Source organism: Kogia breviceps, chromosome 7, assembly GCF_026419965.1.
Source record: "Kogia breviceps isolate mKogBre1 chromosome 7, mKogBre1 haplotype 1, whole genome shotgun sequence".
Lineage (NCBI taxonomy): Eukaryota > Metazoa > Chordata > Mammalia > Artiodactyla > Physeteridae > Kogia > Kogia breviceps.
The window spans coordinates 112,343,751-112,361,214 of record NC_081316.1 but is presented as its reverse complement, the minus strand read 5'-3'; the positions used below and the strand labels follow the sequence as shown (position 1 = coordinate 112,361,214).

The window sequence follows — 17,464 nt, the reverse complement described above, 5'->3', positions numbered from 1 at the left end:
TAAGATACATACTATATTTACTCTGTGTTCTCAAGTAGTAAATACCACAGAAGCAGAGCCAAAGAAAGAATGTAAGAGGTATTTTATAACAGAACAACGTCACTTTAACTTTTCAAAATTAAAACTACACTACAAAAGCACACTCTAAGCTTAGCCTAATATGGTGGGGAGGAGGGAGGGAAGATTGAGGAATATAAGAGCATCATACTTTTAAAGGGAACAAGTATAATAAAAGCAAATGCTGGGGCTTCCCTGGTGGCACAATGGTTAAGAATCTGCCTGCCAATGCAGGGTACATGGGTTCGAGTCTTGGTCCGGGAAGATCCCACATGCCGCGGAGCAACTAAGCCTGTGCGTCACAACTACTGAGCCTGCGCTCTAGAGCCCGTGAGCCACAACTACTGAGCCCAAGTGCCACAACTACTGAAGCCCATGTGCCACAACTACTGAAGCCCACGTGCCTAGAGCCCGTGCTCCACAACAAGAGAAACCACTGCAACGAGAAGCCCGCGCACCGCAAGGAAGAGTGGCCCCTGCTCGCCACAGCTAGAGAAAGCCTGCGTGCAGCAACAAAGACCCAATGAAGCCAAAAATAAATAAATAATTAATTTAAAAAAAAAAAAAAAAAAAAAAAAAAGCAAATGCTACTACCCTGTGTGTGATCTGTTCATACTTCCAAATTTATATATTCTCTTTTTAAGGGCACAAGCTACTCAAAGAGCACTAGTATATACACATACATGTTTTTGTCCTTAGAGTAGCTTGTGTCTTTTTGGTAAAAATTATTAAAACTATAATAACAGTTCTCAATATTGAGGATACATCACAATCATCTGTGGTGTTTTTTTAAAACACAGATGCCCCAAACCTATCTAAGATACTGATTCAGTATATCTGCTTGGGTCCAGGCATTTGTATTTGGAAAAAAGCTCCATGTCTGACTCTGGTGAATGGCCAGTGTTAAAAACTGTTCATTTAAACTAACTTTAGATTGAAAAGGAAAAAAAGGAAGTCACAAATTAAAACTCTTCCTTAAATTAGCTATTATGGCAAATATACACTAACTGAAGAAATTCACTAGGATCACCTCTCTGATTTCACATCAAGGTACCCTAAATCCTAGAAGCTTAGAAGAGAAGTTCAACATATTCAAATGAGTCAAGCAACTTTTGTGCCTTTATCTATGGAATTTGTAGTACTAGCTCTTAATGTGTTAGGACACAACAAATTGTTTCCAACTTCACTTATACTATTATAGTAGAAACACTGATGTCCAAAAGCTATTATCACTACATACCTCTTTCTTGTCTTCCTCTTGACTTACTCCTGACTGAAGTGCCAGTGGAGTTTGGAATTCAGTGCTCAATCCTGATTGATATTCACCACCAACCTGTTAGAAAATTCAGTCACACAAAGAGACAAAATTGCCAAAAGTTAGCTCTATGTATGCTTTTGATAATTTCATCTATTGATTCCTTTCTCCTGCAATCTTGAGCTCAACTGGATAAAAAAAAATTTTTTAAACAAATATAAAAGAATAAAGCTTTAAGAAAGAATAAAAGAAAGATATTAATCAAAAAAAAACAATAAAGAAAAGAAAATATCCAGGTCAAAAACATGGATGGGGACTTCCCTGGTGGTGCAGTGGTTAAGAATCCACCTGCCAATGCAGGGGACATGGGTTCAAGACCTGGTCCAGCAAGATCCCACATGCCATGGAGCAACTAAGCCCATGTGCCACAACTACTGAGCCTGTGCTCTAGAGCCCGCAAGCCACAACTACTGAGCCCACACACCACAACTACTGAAGCCCACGCCTACAGCCCATGCTCCGCAACAAGAGAAACCTCCTCAATGAGAAGCCTGCACACTGCAACGAAGAGTAGTTCCTGCTCGCCGAAACTAGTGAAAGCCAGCACACAGCAACAAAGACCCAACGCAGCCAAAAAAAAAAAAAAGAGAGAGAATGAACTAATGACAGCTCAAAATGTTCAGAATGAAAGTCCTTCTAAATTGATCACTTGAAATCACTCTATCATGAGTGTGTGCTTGGGACTGAATCCAGGATATAAAACTAGATCTCTTTAACATCTCAAATCTATAATCATTTTCAATTTATACATATTCTTGAAAGGTGTGAGTTTAGAGAATAAAAGCTTGAAAATATTATAGCCATCAACTGACATGGCAGGGAAGAAAATGGGGCTTATTTCCCCCCTAATTATTAGAAAAGCCTGTTGACATAACTTAGTACACTTACTTGGACATTATATGGCTCAAATTATGATCTCTAACTTTTAGAAATAAAAGTTTAAAATTACTTTTATCTTTTTAGCTTAAAAGTTATTTATCTTTCAGCAAAGTTGTAAGATATAAGATCAGTATGCAAAAATCTATTGTATTTTTATGTACTTGCAATGAACGATCTGAAAATGAAATTAAGGGGAAAATCCATATAAAATACCATCAAAAAATACTTAGGAATAAATTTAGTAAAGGAAGTGTAAATTGTATACACTGAAACCTACAAAACATTGTTGAAAGAACTAGAAGATCTAAATGAATCAGAAGACTTAATATTGTTAAGATGGCAAATTGATCAACAGATTTAATGCAATCTACATCAAAATTTCAGCTGACTTTTTTGTAGAAGTTGACAAGGTTATCCTTAAATTCATACAAAAATGCAAGGGACCTGGAATAGCTGAGATGACCTTGAAACAGAAGAACAAAGTTGGAGAACTCACTCTCCCCAATTTCAAAACTTACTGCAAAGCTACACTGATAAACACAGTGTGGTACTAACATAAGGATAGACTTATAGATCAATGGAATAGAACTGATAGTTCAGAAATAAACTCTTAAATTTACAATCAACTAATTTTTGACAAGAGTGACGAGCAAATTCAATGGGTAAAAAGAGTTTTTTCAACAAATGATGTTGGGTCAACTGGATATCCAAGTGCAAAAAAGAATGAAGTTGGACCTCTACTGAATACCATATAAGAAAATTAATGCAAAGTGGATTAAAGACCTTGCAGAATGCAAAAGATATAAAATTCTTAGAGGAACACACAGGAGTAAATCTTCATGACCTTGGATCAGGCAATGGTTTCTTAGATATGACACCAAAAGCTCAAGTCATGAAAAAATAAGTAACCTGGACTTCTTCAAAATTAAAAATTTCTGTGTTGCAAAGGAAAGGAAACCACCAAGAAAGTGAAAAGACAACCCACAGGATAGGAGAAAACATCTGCAAATCACAAAACAAATAAGGGTCCTGTATGTAGAATATGTTAAGAACTCACATCACTCAATAATTAGAAGATAAATAACCCAATTACAAATTGCACAGAGGATTTAATAATTTTTCAAAGAAGATATACATATGGCCAATAAGCACGTGAAGAGATGCTCATCATTAATCATCAAGTAAATGTAAACCAAAACCACAATGAGATACGACTTCACACCCATTAAGAGAACTATAATTGGGCTTCCCTGGTGGCACAGTGGTTGAGAGTCCGCCTGCCGATGCTGGGGACGTGGGTTCGTGCCGCAGCCCAGGAGGATCCCACATGCCGCAGAGCGGCTGGGCCCGTGAGCCATGGCCGCTGGGCCTGCACGTCTGGAGCCTGTGCTCCTCAATGGGAGAGGCCACAACAGTGAGAAGCCCGCCTACTGGAAAAAAAAAAAAAAGAGAGAGAGAACTATAATTTCAAAGGCAGATAATGGCAAGTGTTGGTGAGGATGCAGAGAAATCGGAACCCTCATAATACTGCCAGTGAGAATGAAAAATAGCGCAGCCACTTTGGAAACCAGTTTGGCAGTTCCTCAAAGTTTAAGCATATGAATAAGTCTCAGCAATTCCTATCCTAGGTATATACCCAAGGGAAATGGAAACACATATCACAGAAAAACTTATAAACAAATGTTCATAGCAACATTATTCATGACAGTCAAGAAGTAGAAACAATTCAAATGTCCATTAGATGATGAATGGATAAATAAAACGTGCTATATGAATATAATGGAATATTATCCAATGAATAGGAATGAAGTACTACTACATGCTACAAGGTCAATGAACTTTGAAAATATTACGCTAAGTGAAAGAAGTCAGTGACAAAAGGCCATTCCACGATCTCATTTATATAAAGTGTCCAGAACAGGCAAATCTATAGAGACAGAAAGTAGAATAGTGGTTGCCTCGGGCTGGGGATGGGGGTGAGGGGAAAAAGGGAGCGAGTGGCTGCTAATGGGTGTATGACTTTTGGGGAGTGATGAAAATATTCTAAAACCGATTGTGGCAAAGTTTGCACAACCCTTTGAATATAGTAAAAACACTGAATTGTACACTTTAAATGGGTTACTTGTATGGTATATAAAGTAGTCAATCCTCATTATTTGAATACTCCTATATTATTTGTGAATTTGCCTATTCGCTAAAATGTATTTGTTATCACAAAATGAATACTTGCAGTGCTTTTGTGGTCACTTGCAGACATGCACAGAGCTGTGAAAAATCTGAATCGTCTGTTGTACACATTGCCAGCTGAGGTCGAACACGGTGATGCTCTGCCTTTGTTTGGGCCTTCATACTGTAAACAAGTATCCCTTTCAAGGTACATTTGGTGCAAAGGTTTTTGCATTTTTGTGCTTTTTTTGTTGATTTTGCTGTTTAAAACATCCCTCAGGCACAGGGCTGAAGCACTACCTAGTGTTCTTAAGCATAAGGCTGTGATGTGCCTTATGGAGAGAATATTTACATATATTAGATAAGCTTCGTTCAGGCACGAGCTATAGTGACACTGGTCCTGAGTACAATGTTAATGAATCAACAACACACTTTACATAAGGTTCTTTAAACAGAAATTCACACAAAACAGTTGAGCAATCAGTATTCATTAAAATTCAGTGTTTATGGCAACTTTATAGAACATAACTACTATGAATAAAGAGAACTGATTGTATATTTCAATAAGGCTGTTATTTTTAAAGTTATTTATTTGTTATAGAAAAAATCTGAAAACAATACATAGCAAAAGGTTAATGGTGGTTATCTCTGGAATTTTGGGGTTTTTTTCTTTTTGTTTATTTGTATTTACTTTTGCTATAATAAAAATGAAATTTTCTGCTTTCAAAAAAGTAAGAAAAACTGGACTTCCAGCACTGGCCAAGGAGTAAGCCCACTCTGAGCCTCTCTCTCTCACTGATTGTAACTAAAAATTGCAGGAAATGTGGCTCCTGGTATCTGGAGAGTATATGGGGTGGGTATCCTCAAGAGGAGTGAGTTCAGAATTCTACTCAATACTCTGTAATGACCTATATGGGAACAGAATCTAAAAAAAGAGTAGATATGTGTATACGTATAACTGATTCACTTTGCTGTACAGCAGAAACTAACACAACATTATAAATGAACTATACTCCAATAAAAATTAATTTTAAAAAAAGATGCATGAGTTAGAAAAGTGGATTCCTTCATTCTGTGTATGAACTGGCACACATCCCAGAATGACCCCTGAGCTATGCATGCACGGGATGGACTTAAAGAAGTATAATGAAGACTTTGAGAACTGAACTAACATTGGAGCCACTGTTCACAGAAGATGAGAAAGAACATATAATCTGAATTTAACCAGGTTGACTGCTTGCCAAAACAAACAAACAAAAATATGCAACATTATTCAGAGGATTTTAATAGAAACCTATCTCACAATATAATATTCAAAATTGGACCCAGAAGAAAAGATGGCAAGAGAATTCAGAGTATGGATCCAAAGAAAGACAACTCTTCCTCTGAGATTAGTAGGAACAGGTAAGAATGGCAAAAAAGTAAATGGTCAAGGGAGTTATTGCATGATGGCTTCTATTTTTTTTTAATCGAAAGTCTGAGAGTATGGGGGTGCAGCAGGAACTTAAGGAGTATTTAACGGTTAGAATTATCAGTGTGGGCCATAGGTGAGGGAGCAGACAAGTGGCAAGTAAGGAAAAAGCTAGGCAGCACTGGGGACCCAGCTGTGACTATAAACCGTAAGGATGAATGTGTATAAATCTACACTATTAAAGAGCTTTTTCCCAATAAGGCTGGATTATTTGTGAGCCTAAAAGGTGAAAGGACTGATCCAGGGTTGAGGATTTTCAGGGCTGGTTTGGCACAAGGACAAGAAGAAGAGGTTCTGACTACCAAAGCTGTACCCTCAATTAAACAGTCAGGGTTAGGTACCCCTCTCTGTGCTCAGCTAATGCCCTATGCATCCTCTACCACTAATTACGTTACTTCAAAATTATCGCTTATTTGTCAGTCTCTCTTCTTTAGACTGTCTGAAATTTGAGTGCCATGTCTTGTTCATAGTTATATCTTTGATATTTAGAACGTAAACAATGGCTAACATCAAACAGGTGCTCAATAAGTGTTTAATTGACTAATTCTTTCTAAACAAATTTAGCAAGAAACTAGCAGGTACCAGGCACCATGTTAAAGGCTGTCCACACTCCAGTAAACAAAACAAGTGTGGTGCCTCTCCTCATAAAGCTTATAGACTAGTGGAAGCCATGTAAATAAGTAAATAATTACAAACTGTCTTGTTTATGGAGAAGGAAACAAACAGAATGCAGGGACAGAGGAAAAACAGAAGAGGGGAGACCTAATCTTGATAAGGTGGTCAGAGCACTTTTTTCTAAAAAGGTGACATTTAAGCTGAAACATGAAGGATGAGAAGGGACCAGCTCTGTGAAGAAAAAAGAGAAGACTATCCAAGCAGAGGGGGGAAAAAAAGCAAAAGAGCTGAAGTAGAAAAGGGCCTGGCACAGTTCAGGATATATAAACGGCGATGCAGAAGAAAACATGACAGCTTTCCCTTAGACCAATCTTAGAGACCCAAACCAAAAATAACAGAGGAGCTGCAGTTTAGTCCTAAAAACCTCAGCCCAAATCCATAATTCTGCCTTTATGCCTCCTTTTCTTTCTGATCTCTTAAAACAGCCAAGAGGAAATTTCTCTTTATCTCTTTCATATATTCTAACAATGCTGGTTGCCTGAAGACTCTGTCTTTAAAATAATGTGAAACCACAAGTCAGAAATTATCCAGACAATGGTAAAATTCTAGTGGGAATAAACTAGACTTCAGTTAAGTCACAGAAAACTCTTAGTAGGCCAGCGTACTGTGATATTTTCTTGAAAAACTATAGATCTTAAATCAATACACCAAAACTTAGGCAATATAACCCTAACAAGCTCCAGCCCAAATTCTGAATAGTTTCTTTCTTGGTGATCCTACCTTATGATCTACCAGGTTACTGATGGAGATCTAGTCCTGGCTGTTGGTGAAAGATCCTCCTGACCCCTCCCCCCAGAAACCACTTATTTCTTTCCCTCTCACACCACAGAAGACAAGGGTCACCAGAAATACACCTTTAATAAAAGAACATACATGTAAAAAATACAATTTTTCCAATAGGCAACAAGTGCTCCTGACAATACCCTAGGCTTTGGTGAGTAATCTTAGGTTTTACACACTATGAAATAAACCCAGAATCTGCTTTTTGCTCAGCCTTACTGCTCCCAGCTCAGTAGGACCCATAACCCTATCTAAACTCCAGGGCTCATACTCTACAGTCTGCTTTACCTGTCTGCTGCTGGGAGCCTCTCTCTGGCGCTTGGGTGGAAGATGCTGATGGCCAGCCGGAAGCAAACCTGCTTGCCATCTTTCAGCTGTTCCAGCAGATGGCTGCTGTATGGAGCGTAAGCTCTAAAAGATACAAATGCATTCACCAAATTGTGTGAGCAGTGACGTAATGATAGTAAAAAATACTTTAGGCTGCAGCGATACCCCTGATGTAATCTAAATAGGTCAGAATAGTCTAATACATTATGGCATAAAAGTAGTCATTACACTTCTTGCCACTACTGTGGATCTTAACTGTATCTGCGAAGCAGTCCTAAGTTTCTCTATCCATAAAACAAGGATAATAATAGTATCCATCTCCCAGGGTAATTGTGAGAGTTAAATGAGACAATGGATACAAAGTTTTAGAACCATTTTGGCTATGGTAAATGCTTAATGAATTTAAGCTGTTAGTCTTAATAATATTAATAACATTATTGATAATATTAATAAGAGATAACACTATCGTCATCATCGTTGTTGTTGGTAGCATAGCTCTGGCAAGTCTATATCAAACTCTAACTAACTGACTTTCTGCTGCTTATACTTTACTATACTCTGCTCTACCTGCTCTCTGGTGGAGCCTGGAGCCTGGATTTCATGTAAAACATATTCATGGTGCTCCAGAAATAACTCCTTTCTCCATCTCTCATCTGTCATATTATGTGAGGCCTGCCCATGGTTCCTGTGCTAAAAGAAAACAAACACTGAACATCAATTGTCCAAGCAGTAGCATCAAGCCAGGGCAATAGTAAAAGCTTCAGTGAAGAGGCCAGAAGTAGTTTTAACAGGGCAGAATGGTCACAGAACAGGAGGACATTATATCTTTGCTCATCGTTATTGACCTTAACACTAAACCCCTGAAACAGTTACTACTTTGCCCTGTCAATCTTGAACCAAAACCTAAGGAATTTACTCTCTGTTACTTACTTCTCGCTATATTCTGCTTTACTTATTCTCTGGGAGAGACTAGGTCTTGAATACCAGGTGAAACATACCGATGGCACTCCAGAAGCAACTCCTCTTTCAATCCCCCATTTCTCAAAAGATGAGGGCTGCTTGATACACTTGTTCTAAAGGAATAACAAAACACAGAACTAATTGTCTAAGCAAAAATTACAGGTTAGTGACAATACTGTACACTTCAGTGACAACCCCGAAATAATGATACTAGGGTAGGGTAATATAACAATTAGAGGTGTGCAAGTGTGTATTTAATATAAAATTTCCAAACATACATAAAAATGGGAAAAAAATTAGTATAATAAATCCCAAGATACCTATCACCCAGCACCAACAATTTGGTTTTTGTTTTTGTTTTTTCTTTTAATTTTTATTGGAGTATGGTTGATTTTACAAGGTTGTATTAGTTTCAGGTGCACAGCAAAGTGAGTCAGTTATACATACATCCACTCTTCTTTAGATTCTTTTCCCATATAGGCCATTATAGAATATTGAGTAGAGTTCCCTGTGCTATACAGTAGGTCCTTATTAGTTACCTATTTTATGTATAGTAGTGTGTATATGTCAATCCCAATCTCCCAATTTGTCCCTCCCAGCAACATCATGTTTTTCCATCCATCTCTTCTCCCACTTTCTTTCCTGGAGTATTTTAAAGCAAATCCCAGATTATTCTGGCACTTTTTTTCTTTTTCATTTTTTGCATGGTCTGCCTCTTTATTCAACAACACATTAGGAAGAAGATAAGGCAACAAGGCAATATTTTTATAATATTGCTAGCATATTCTAGCAAACGCTAGCAAATGTTGCTAGCATTTTCTCAGGTAAAGCCAGGAAAAAAGCTGTGTCATTTCCCAAAGTACTCCTACTCGATGTCCCTAATAACTCCATGCAGAAACACTAGCAGGGGTGAAGTCTAGGAAGTTTTGAGTGGCAAAAAGCTTGTTTTTTCCTTCATCGTAATTGGTTTGCAAATTTGATGTCTGGCTTTGGTGTACTGCTTCAGATGGCCAAGAGTAGAATTCCTTCAGTATGTATAAGACTAAATGTCAAAAGCCAAATTTGCTGAAGGACTTGAGTTTAAGAAGAACAATTTACGGATAACCAATCAAGGTTATATAAAACCTATCTCTTATTTAACCCAAATGACGGAGGTATGCTTTCTCACCTGGACTCTTTAGATCTGGCACATTCTGAAATAAATGAAGACATCATACTCTTAGCCTAACTCTAGAAGCTTTAATTCTATGTAGTCTACATACTAGCTAGCTTGGCAAGCTCCAGCCCAAATCTTAAGTAGTTTCATCTGTTACTCTTTTGGAAAGTAGACAGCACTCTCACTGTATTCTGCTCTACCTGCTCTCTAGGGGAGGCCTGGTCTTGCATTTTAGGTTTAACATACTGATGACACCCCAGAGTCAATTCATCTCTCACTCTCTCTTCTCTCATAAAAGATGACAGTTGCCTCAGAAACATGTTCAAAAGAAACAACAAAAACAGAAAACAAGTCGTCTAAGCAGGGCAACATGATAATCTTAACACTCTAGGCTTCAGTGGGAACTCCAGGGAAATGGTACCAGATGAGGATATTCTGATACATTTTGGTTTGAACGAGGATGTTATACTTTTACCCCAACTCTATAGATCTTAATTTTTAATCCCCAAACATGTACAGAATAGTCTGACAACCACCCCCCAAATTTTAGGTAATTTAGGATCTGCTAATTCTTCCTGTAATATTCATGTAAGGGCAGTATGCTTGTGGTAATAATGTGGGCTTCAGCAAAAGTTATAGCATAATCTTAGTAAATTAAAATAGTCTGATTCCACACTAAGAATATGAATGTGATTTATCATCCTTCTGAATGACAGAACTGATTTGACTGATACAGTTCACTGAACAAGGATCTGATTCTATATTTCACATTACCAGTTGTTGAAAATGTATAAAATCCAGTTACTTTATTTCCTATGTATCTCTTTCTGATTGTGTTCTACCTGATCTCTGATGAAGGCCTGGTCCTGAAGTTTAGGAGGCAGATACTGATAACCTGCCAGAGAAAAGTCTTCTCTCCCTTTCTCGTTTGTCATATCACAATATGACTCCTTGAAGCGTACCTTCTAAAAGAGAAAAAAACATAAAGTGTAAATTGTTCAGTGGGAGTAACATGATAGCAATAATATTCTAGGCTTTATTGGGAGCCTTACAGTAAATTTTTTCAACTCCAGATAATGTGAAACATTATGGAATAAAACAGAAAACCATACTTTTTGAAATCTAGCTAAGAACAATCTTGGAAAGTTCCAAACTAAACCCAAACAATGCAGTTCCTGATGGTCTCTCTCCTTTTTCTGCTCTACCTTGCCGTTGATGAAGGCCTGATCTTGATGCCTGTGTAGAAGATCCTGATGCACATCCAGAGGAAACACTTCTCCCCCACTCTTACCTATCAAAATTGATGCTGGCGGCTTCAAATTTGCTTTCTAAAAAGGAACAAATATAAAATAGCAATTGTTCAGTTAAGAAAGACAGGTTAATCAATAATACTTTAGGTTGCACTGAGAATTCAGGAGTTAACTGAGGTCAGAGTTTAATTGAACGTCTTATAGAATAAATTAACACACTATACTCTATTCCCCATAAACCCAGCCACAACCCTAAGTAATTTACTTCCTGTTGATCTCTTTCTTCTTCCTCTTGGTCTAACTGATCTCTGGTGGAGGGCTGAACTTGGAAACTGGGTAAAAACTGCTGTTGGACACTTGTGGGCCATTCTTTTTTCCCATCTTTCAGCTCTCAAAACAAACGATGGCTGCAAGAAATACTTTCCCTAATGAAGAAAATTTTTTAAAAAGCAAATTGTCCAGACAGGGGTAATATGCTGCTGATAATATTTTAACACTTAATAAGAACCCTGGACATTTATTTGATAAATCAATCAGTAAACTATTTTGTTCCAACTATGGCTCTCCAAATCAGCTGCAATATAGTCCTTACAAATCCCACTACAAGCCTTAAAGAGCTTATTTCTTTTTGTTATATCTCCTTTCCACTTTATTTTACCTGATCTCTGGGTAGAAAATCCTGGTCCTGGTATTTGGGTTGAACATTCTGGTCTTTGAGAAGAACATGCCGGTCTGTGGGTAGAAAATCCTGGTCCTGGCGTTTGGGTAGAACATTCTGGTCTTTGGGAAGAATATGCTGGTCTGTGGGTAGAAAAGCCTGGTTTTGGAGTAGAAAATCTTGGACTTCCAAAACAATATTCCCATCTTCTAGTTCAACACTCTGATCTTTCAGCATAACACTCTGAGTTTTGGTCTTAACAGCCTGGGCTTTGGGCTCAACAGCTTGGCCTTCCAGCTCAATATCCTGGGTACTGAGCCTCAGCTCAACACTCTGGGCTTCCAGCTCAACACCGCAGATGCCTGTCAAATCAAGGTGGGTTTGCAGCAGGTCACCTTGGGCTTCTGGAAGATAATCCTGGGCTTCTGGCAGAACATCCTGATGTAACTGCTTTATCTCTTCCTCTTCCATCACAGAAAATAATGGATTTTTGAATTGTACTTTCTAAAAGTGAACATAAACATCAAATATAGAATGCCAAGCAGCAGGAACACTGGGTTTTCTGCAAGATTCCTAAAATAATCTTAAAAGGATACGGTAGTCAAACAAATTACTAAAATAAAATGCAAAATTACAGTCTTTGCTCAACTCAATAGAACCTAAATCTACAGTCCCAAACCAGTACAAGAATACTGGCATCTCTAGTCCAAATCATAATTACTTTAATTTCTATTATACTATCTTCTTTCATTCTGCTTTACCTGAACTGTGCTGAAAGGTATATCCTTGTCTTCAAAAAGGAGATCCTGCTGGTCCCCCCAAGACAAATTCTTTTTCCCTTTCTTATCTATCATAATAGATGAAGATTCCTCAGTGTCAGTTTCCTAAAGAACACACAAACAAAAATGGAAAAGAAAAAAAAAACAACCAAATGTATCTGTTACAGGTAGAAACAAGAATGCATGCAAAAGAATTAAGTTAGAACTCTTCCTCACACCATATATAAAAATTAACTCAAAATGGATTATAGACATAAATATGAGAGATAAAATTATAAAATTCTTAGAAGAAGACATAGGATTAAGCAATGGCTTAATAGATACTGCACCAAAAGCAAAAGCAGCAAAAGAAAAATAGATAAATTAGACTACACCAAAACTAAAAATTTTGTGCTGCAAATGATAGCCTTAAGAAAGTGAAATGACAACCCAGAGAATGGGAGAAAATACTTGCAATCAAGTATCTGATAAGGGATTTGTATTCAGAATATATAAAGAATTCTTATAACTTGATAATAAAAAGACAACTCAATTTAAAAATGGCACTACAGTTGAATACAGATTTTCTCCATGAGAGAGATATAAATGGGCAATAAGCACATGAAAAGATATTCAAGATGATTAGTCATCGGGAAAATACAAATCAAAAGTATGGAGAGATCCCACTTCACACCCACTAAGGTGGCTATAAAAAAGATGGGCAATAACAAGTTTTGAAGACGATGTGGAGAAATTGGAACCCTCATACATTGTTGATGGAAAATACCTTGGAAGGGGCTTCTCTGGTGGCGCAGTGGATAAGAATCTGCCTGCCAGTGCAGGGGACAGAGGTTCAATCCCTGATCTGGGAAGATCCCACATGCCGTGGAGCAACTAAGCCCGTGCACCACAACTACTGAGCCTGTGCTCTAGAGCCCGCGAGCCACAACTACTGAAGCCCGAGTGCCTAGAGCCCGTGCTCCACAACAAGAGAAGCAACCTCAATGAGAAGCCTGCACACCATAACAAAGAGTAGCCCACGCTCACTGCAACTAGAGAAAAGCCCACGCACAGTGATGAAGATAAAACACAGCCAAAAATAAATTTTAAAATTAATTAATTTTTTAAAAATTAAAAAAAAAGGGCTTCCCTGGTGGCGCAGTGGTTGAGAATCCGCCTGCCGATGCAGGAGACACAGGTTCGTGCCCTGCTCCGGGAAGATCCCACATGCCGCGGAGCAACTAAGCCCGTGAGCCATGGCCACTAGGCCTGTGCGTCCGGAGCCTGCGCTCCGCAACGGGAGAGGCCACAACAGTGAGAGGCCCGCATACCGCAAAAAAATTAAAAAAAAAATAAAAATAAATTAAAAAAAAATAAAAAATTAAAAAAATTTAAAAAAAAAACCACCTTGGCAGTTCCTCAAAATATTAAACATAGAGTTAACATGACTGAGAAATTCCACAACCAGAGAAATGAATGTCCATACAAAAACATGTAAAAACTGCTTATAGCACAATTATTCATAAAAGCTAAGAAATGGAAACAACACAAATGTCTATCAACTGACGAACAGATATACTAAGTGTGACAAATTGATGTACTGATACATGCTACAATGTGGATGAACTTTGAATACATTATGCAAAGTGAAAGAAGCCAGTCACAAAAGACCCCATATTATATTATTCCATTTATGTGAAGTGACCAGAATAAGCAAATCTATAGAGACAGAAAGTAGTTTAGTGGTTGCTTAGTACTGGGGGTAGGGACAGGGAGGGACTGGGGGGTGACAGTTAACAGGTACAGGGTTTCTTTCAGGGGTGAAGAAAATCTTCTAAATTAGATTGTGGTGACAGTTGCACAACCCTGTGAATATACCAAAAACCTCTGAACTGTACATTTTAAGAGGGTGAATTGTGCGGTATGTGAATTATAGCTTAATGAAACTGTTAGAAAAAAAACAACTATTGGGCATTATAATCTTAATACTTAAACCCATCCTTAATTAGTTGTGGATAGTGCTAACAAGGCATCTTTTTTCCCCTACTCTTTATATTTCCCTACCTGATCTTCCATAAATTTCTGGTAATCTACAAGAGTTAAAAGACCTTGATGGACCTCAAAGGGCATTTCTCCTCTTATCCCTATACTTATCCTGGTGAATGATGGTTTCCTACAAAGTGCTTTCTGAAAAAAAAGAAAAATTAATACAAATATAAATGGTCTAGAGAAAGCAATATGCTCATGACACTAGAGTTTTCGTGAAAGATCTGGAGCAATCCTAGCAGGTTATGGTAGTCTAACACAGAATAATGAGTTCTATTTCAAGTATACAAACAAGTCACTTACATATCAAACACATGGAAGTGAAATTCCTGGTAGGAGAATTTTTTTTTAAACATATTTATTGGAGTATAATTGCTTTACATTGTTCTGTTAGTTTCTGCTGTATAACAAAGTGAATCAGCTATACATATATCCCCGTATCCACTCCCTCTTGCGTCTCCCTCCCACTCTCCCTATCCCACCCCTCTAGGTGGTCACAAAGCACGGAGCTGATGCTGGTAGGAGAATATTTTAACTTTATAAATGATAATTTGCCCCTATCCTAGCCAGTAACAATTTCAGAGGGCTTATAATTTTGTCTTGGTGATCTAACAGTGGGCAAGGCAAATATATCTCTTCTATGTTTATCTCTAAATCTGGAACAACAATAACAACCAGAGAGATTCTAATGTCAGTCAAAATAAATCTAACAAGAAAACGAAACCAGAGTTCAACTGGGTTATAGATTGTTCTCCTTTCTGAGTGGCAGCTTCCTCTTTCACACAACTGAATGGATAGAAAACTGTTCAGATTTGAGGGAAAGACTACGTACTTGATAAGAAAAATTTCACTAATTTCTTAGATCATTCTCAATTATATGGAGTAGATTTGTTTGTGATGTTTTACCTGAAAAACACACATGCATTCTTTGGAGGCAAGCAGCTAGCCTGAATTCACCATCAACATCATAATGAATTACACTTAAATGGCACCTTTGACGTATCAAACTGGTTTACACAAGGATGTTATCTCAGACTTAATCCTCCTCCCTTCTACTGGAGAATTATTTCAGTCAGGCCTAGGAACGGTACTCTTTTGGGAAAAACATCAGTTGAAAGATATGAATATGCTCCACACAATGTGAAGTATCAGTCTCTAGTCTCTGATAACCCTTTTTTTTTCCTGGTTTAAATAAAATGTGTCCAATCATCTCCTTTGAGCAGTACCGGGAAGTCAGTCTTATGGACCAAACTATAGTACTGCCAAATCCGTGGTAGAGGTATGAAAATTGTCAAGAAACTAAGTCAAGAATTTAGTTTCAAAAGAGTCTTAAGTCACAACAAGGCAATCCTAGAAAAAGGTAACCATACTTAATGCATCTAAGATGGAATGCCATATGTAGGCACACCCATGCCCACTTGTTTTTTATATTTAACTATAAATTTCTTAATTATCACTGAAGAGGAAGGTATTATAGCTTAGTATTCTACCAACTGCAAATATATGAGACAAATGTCTTTGATGGTTGCACAGAGATACTTAAGGAAAAAATACAAAAATAAAATATAAACATATATGTAATCTAGGAAAATGTGAAAAAATACCAACTAGGAAGCAAAACTGAGAAAGAACTAAGCAAGAGACAGAGTTCTTAATGGTATCAAAAAAAAGAGTAAAAAAAGACTAATTAATGATCCATTTTACTGATGCTGCCTATCAAAACTTGATATTAATGCTAAAATTAAGTAAACACAGGAAAATACATGGGTTTAACATCCAAATTTGTGAACAAGTAAACAGGAGGCACCAAAACAATGTAATTTTACAAGCATAGCTTTAAATATTCTTTTAAATCTAACTCCATATTTAGGTTCCAATTATTCACTCTAAACTTATTCTATATTTTGAATCAAAAGAATTTCTTTTAAAAAAAATTTCTTTTTGCGGTACGTGGGCCTCTCACTGTTGTGGCCTCTCCAGTTGCGGAGCACAGGCTCTGGACGCGCAGGCTCAGCGGCCATGGCTCACGGGCCCAGACGCTCCGCGGCATGTGGGATCTTCCCGGACCGGGGCACGAACCCGTGTCCCCTGCATTTGCAGGCGGACTCTCAACCACTGCGCCACCAGGGAAGCCCATGAATTTCTTTCTTTTTAAAAAATAATGGTATTGACTTTTTCCTGATTAAAAAAATAAAATATATACATTATGGAAAATTTCTACAGTAAAGAAAACGAAGAGAAAAAAATAAAAAGCACCTGTAATAACACTATCTAGAAATAATCAGTATTAACCTCTTGGTCCATTTCTTTCCAGGCCTTTGTCTGTGCTCATAGCATCTCTTCCCATCTCGATATTTTGCTTTATTTTTTTCATAGCACTTATCATTTGAAATTATATTTTGTATTTATTTGCTTATTTATTATTTGCTTCCCTACTAACACAGGAGTTCCTTGTCTACCTTTTCACCACTGTTAAGTCCTGCTTCTAGAACAATGCCTGGCAGTCGTAGACATTCCATAATATTTATGGAATGAATTTTTTTAATTGAGCTTATATTGTATCTAATTTTATATCCTAGTTTTTCCACTTAACTTTATATCACAGACACTTTCCCTAGTCTTCAGACATCCTTTGAAAGCATGATATTTTTGATAATAGCTATAAACGAATATATCATAACTTTTAAACTGCTCCCTACTATTGGATAATTAAGGTTATTTCCAATTATTTTTCAGGTCTAAATAATGTAGAGGTGTAAATTAATCTTTATCCATATTTTATCTGTACTTTTAGAAACAGCTCATTAGAATTTAATTTACCTCTTTGGTGGGAAAGTTTTTCTTTTGATCATCTGGAAACACCGATGCATTTTTTTTATTCACAGTTTTAAATGATGCCAGCCGGTGACGTGCTTCTTTCATGGTTTGACTAAGCTGCCAAAGAAAGGGGAAAAAAGAAAACAAAA

General features: G+C 37.3%; 1 protein-coding gene across 6 annotated transcripts in view; it reads right to left on the bottom strand.

Moving 5' to 3' along the window:
* The window catches only part of CCDC15 (coiled-coil domain containing 15), a 72,964-nt gene that overhangs the window by 42,462 nt on the left and 13,038 nt on the right, over positions 1 to 17,464 (bottom strand). For all 6 annotated transcript variants that reach the window (XM_067039232.1, XM_067039231.1, XM_067039233.1 and 3 more), the window contains exons 5-12: positions 17,319 to 17,432; positions 12,456 to 12,578; positions 11,695 to 12,198; positions 10,992 to 11,114; positions 10,629 to 10,751; positions 8,669 to 8,743; positions 7,632 to 7,754; positions 1,298 to 1,390 (exon numbers count right to left, since the gene is read on the bottom strand). In XM_067039232.1, the coding sequence (XP_066895333.1) occupies positions 1,298 to 1,390; positions 7,632 to 7,754; positions 8,669 to 8,743; positions 10,629 to 10,751; positions 10,992 to 11,114; positions 11,695 to 12,198; positions 12,456 to 12,578; positions 17,319 to 17,432 (1,278 nt within the window). The remainder of the gene's footprint in view (positions 1 to 1,297; positions 1,391 to 7,631; positions 7,755 to 8,668; positions 8,744 to 10,628; positions 10,752 to 10,991; positions 11,115 to 11,694; positions 12,199 to 12,455; positions 12,579 to 17,318; positions 17,433 to 17,464) is intronic.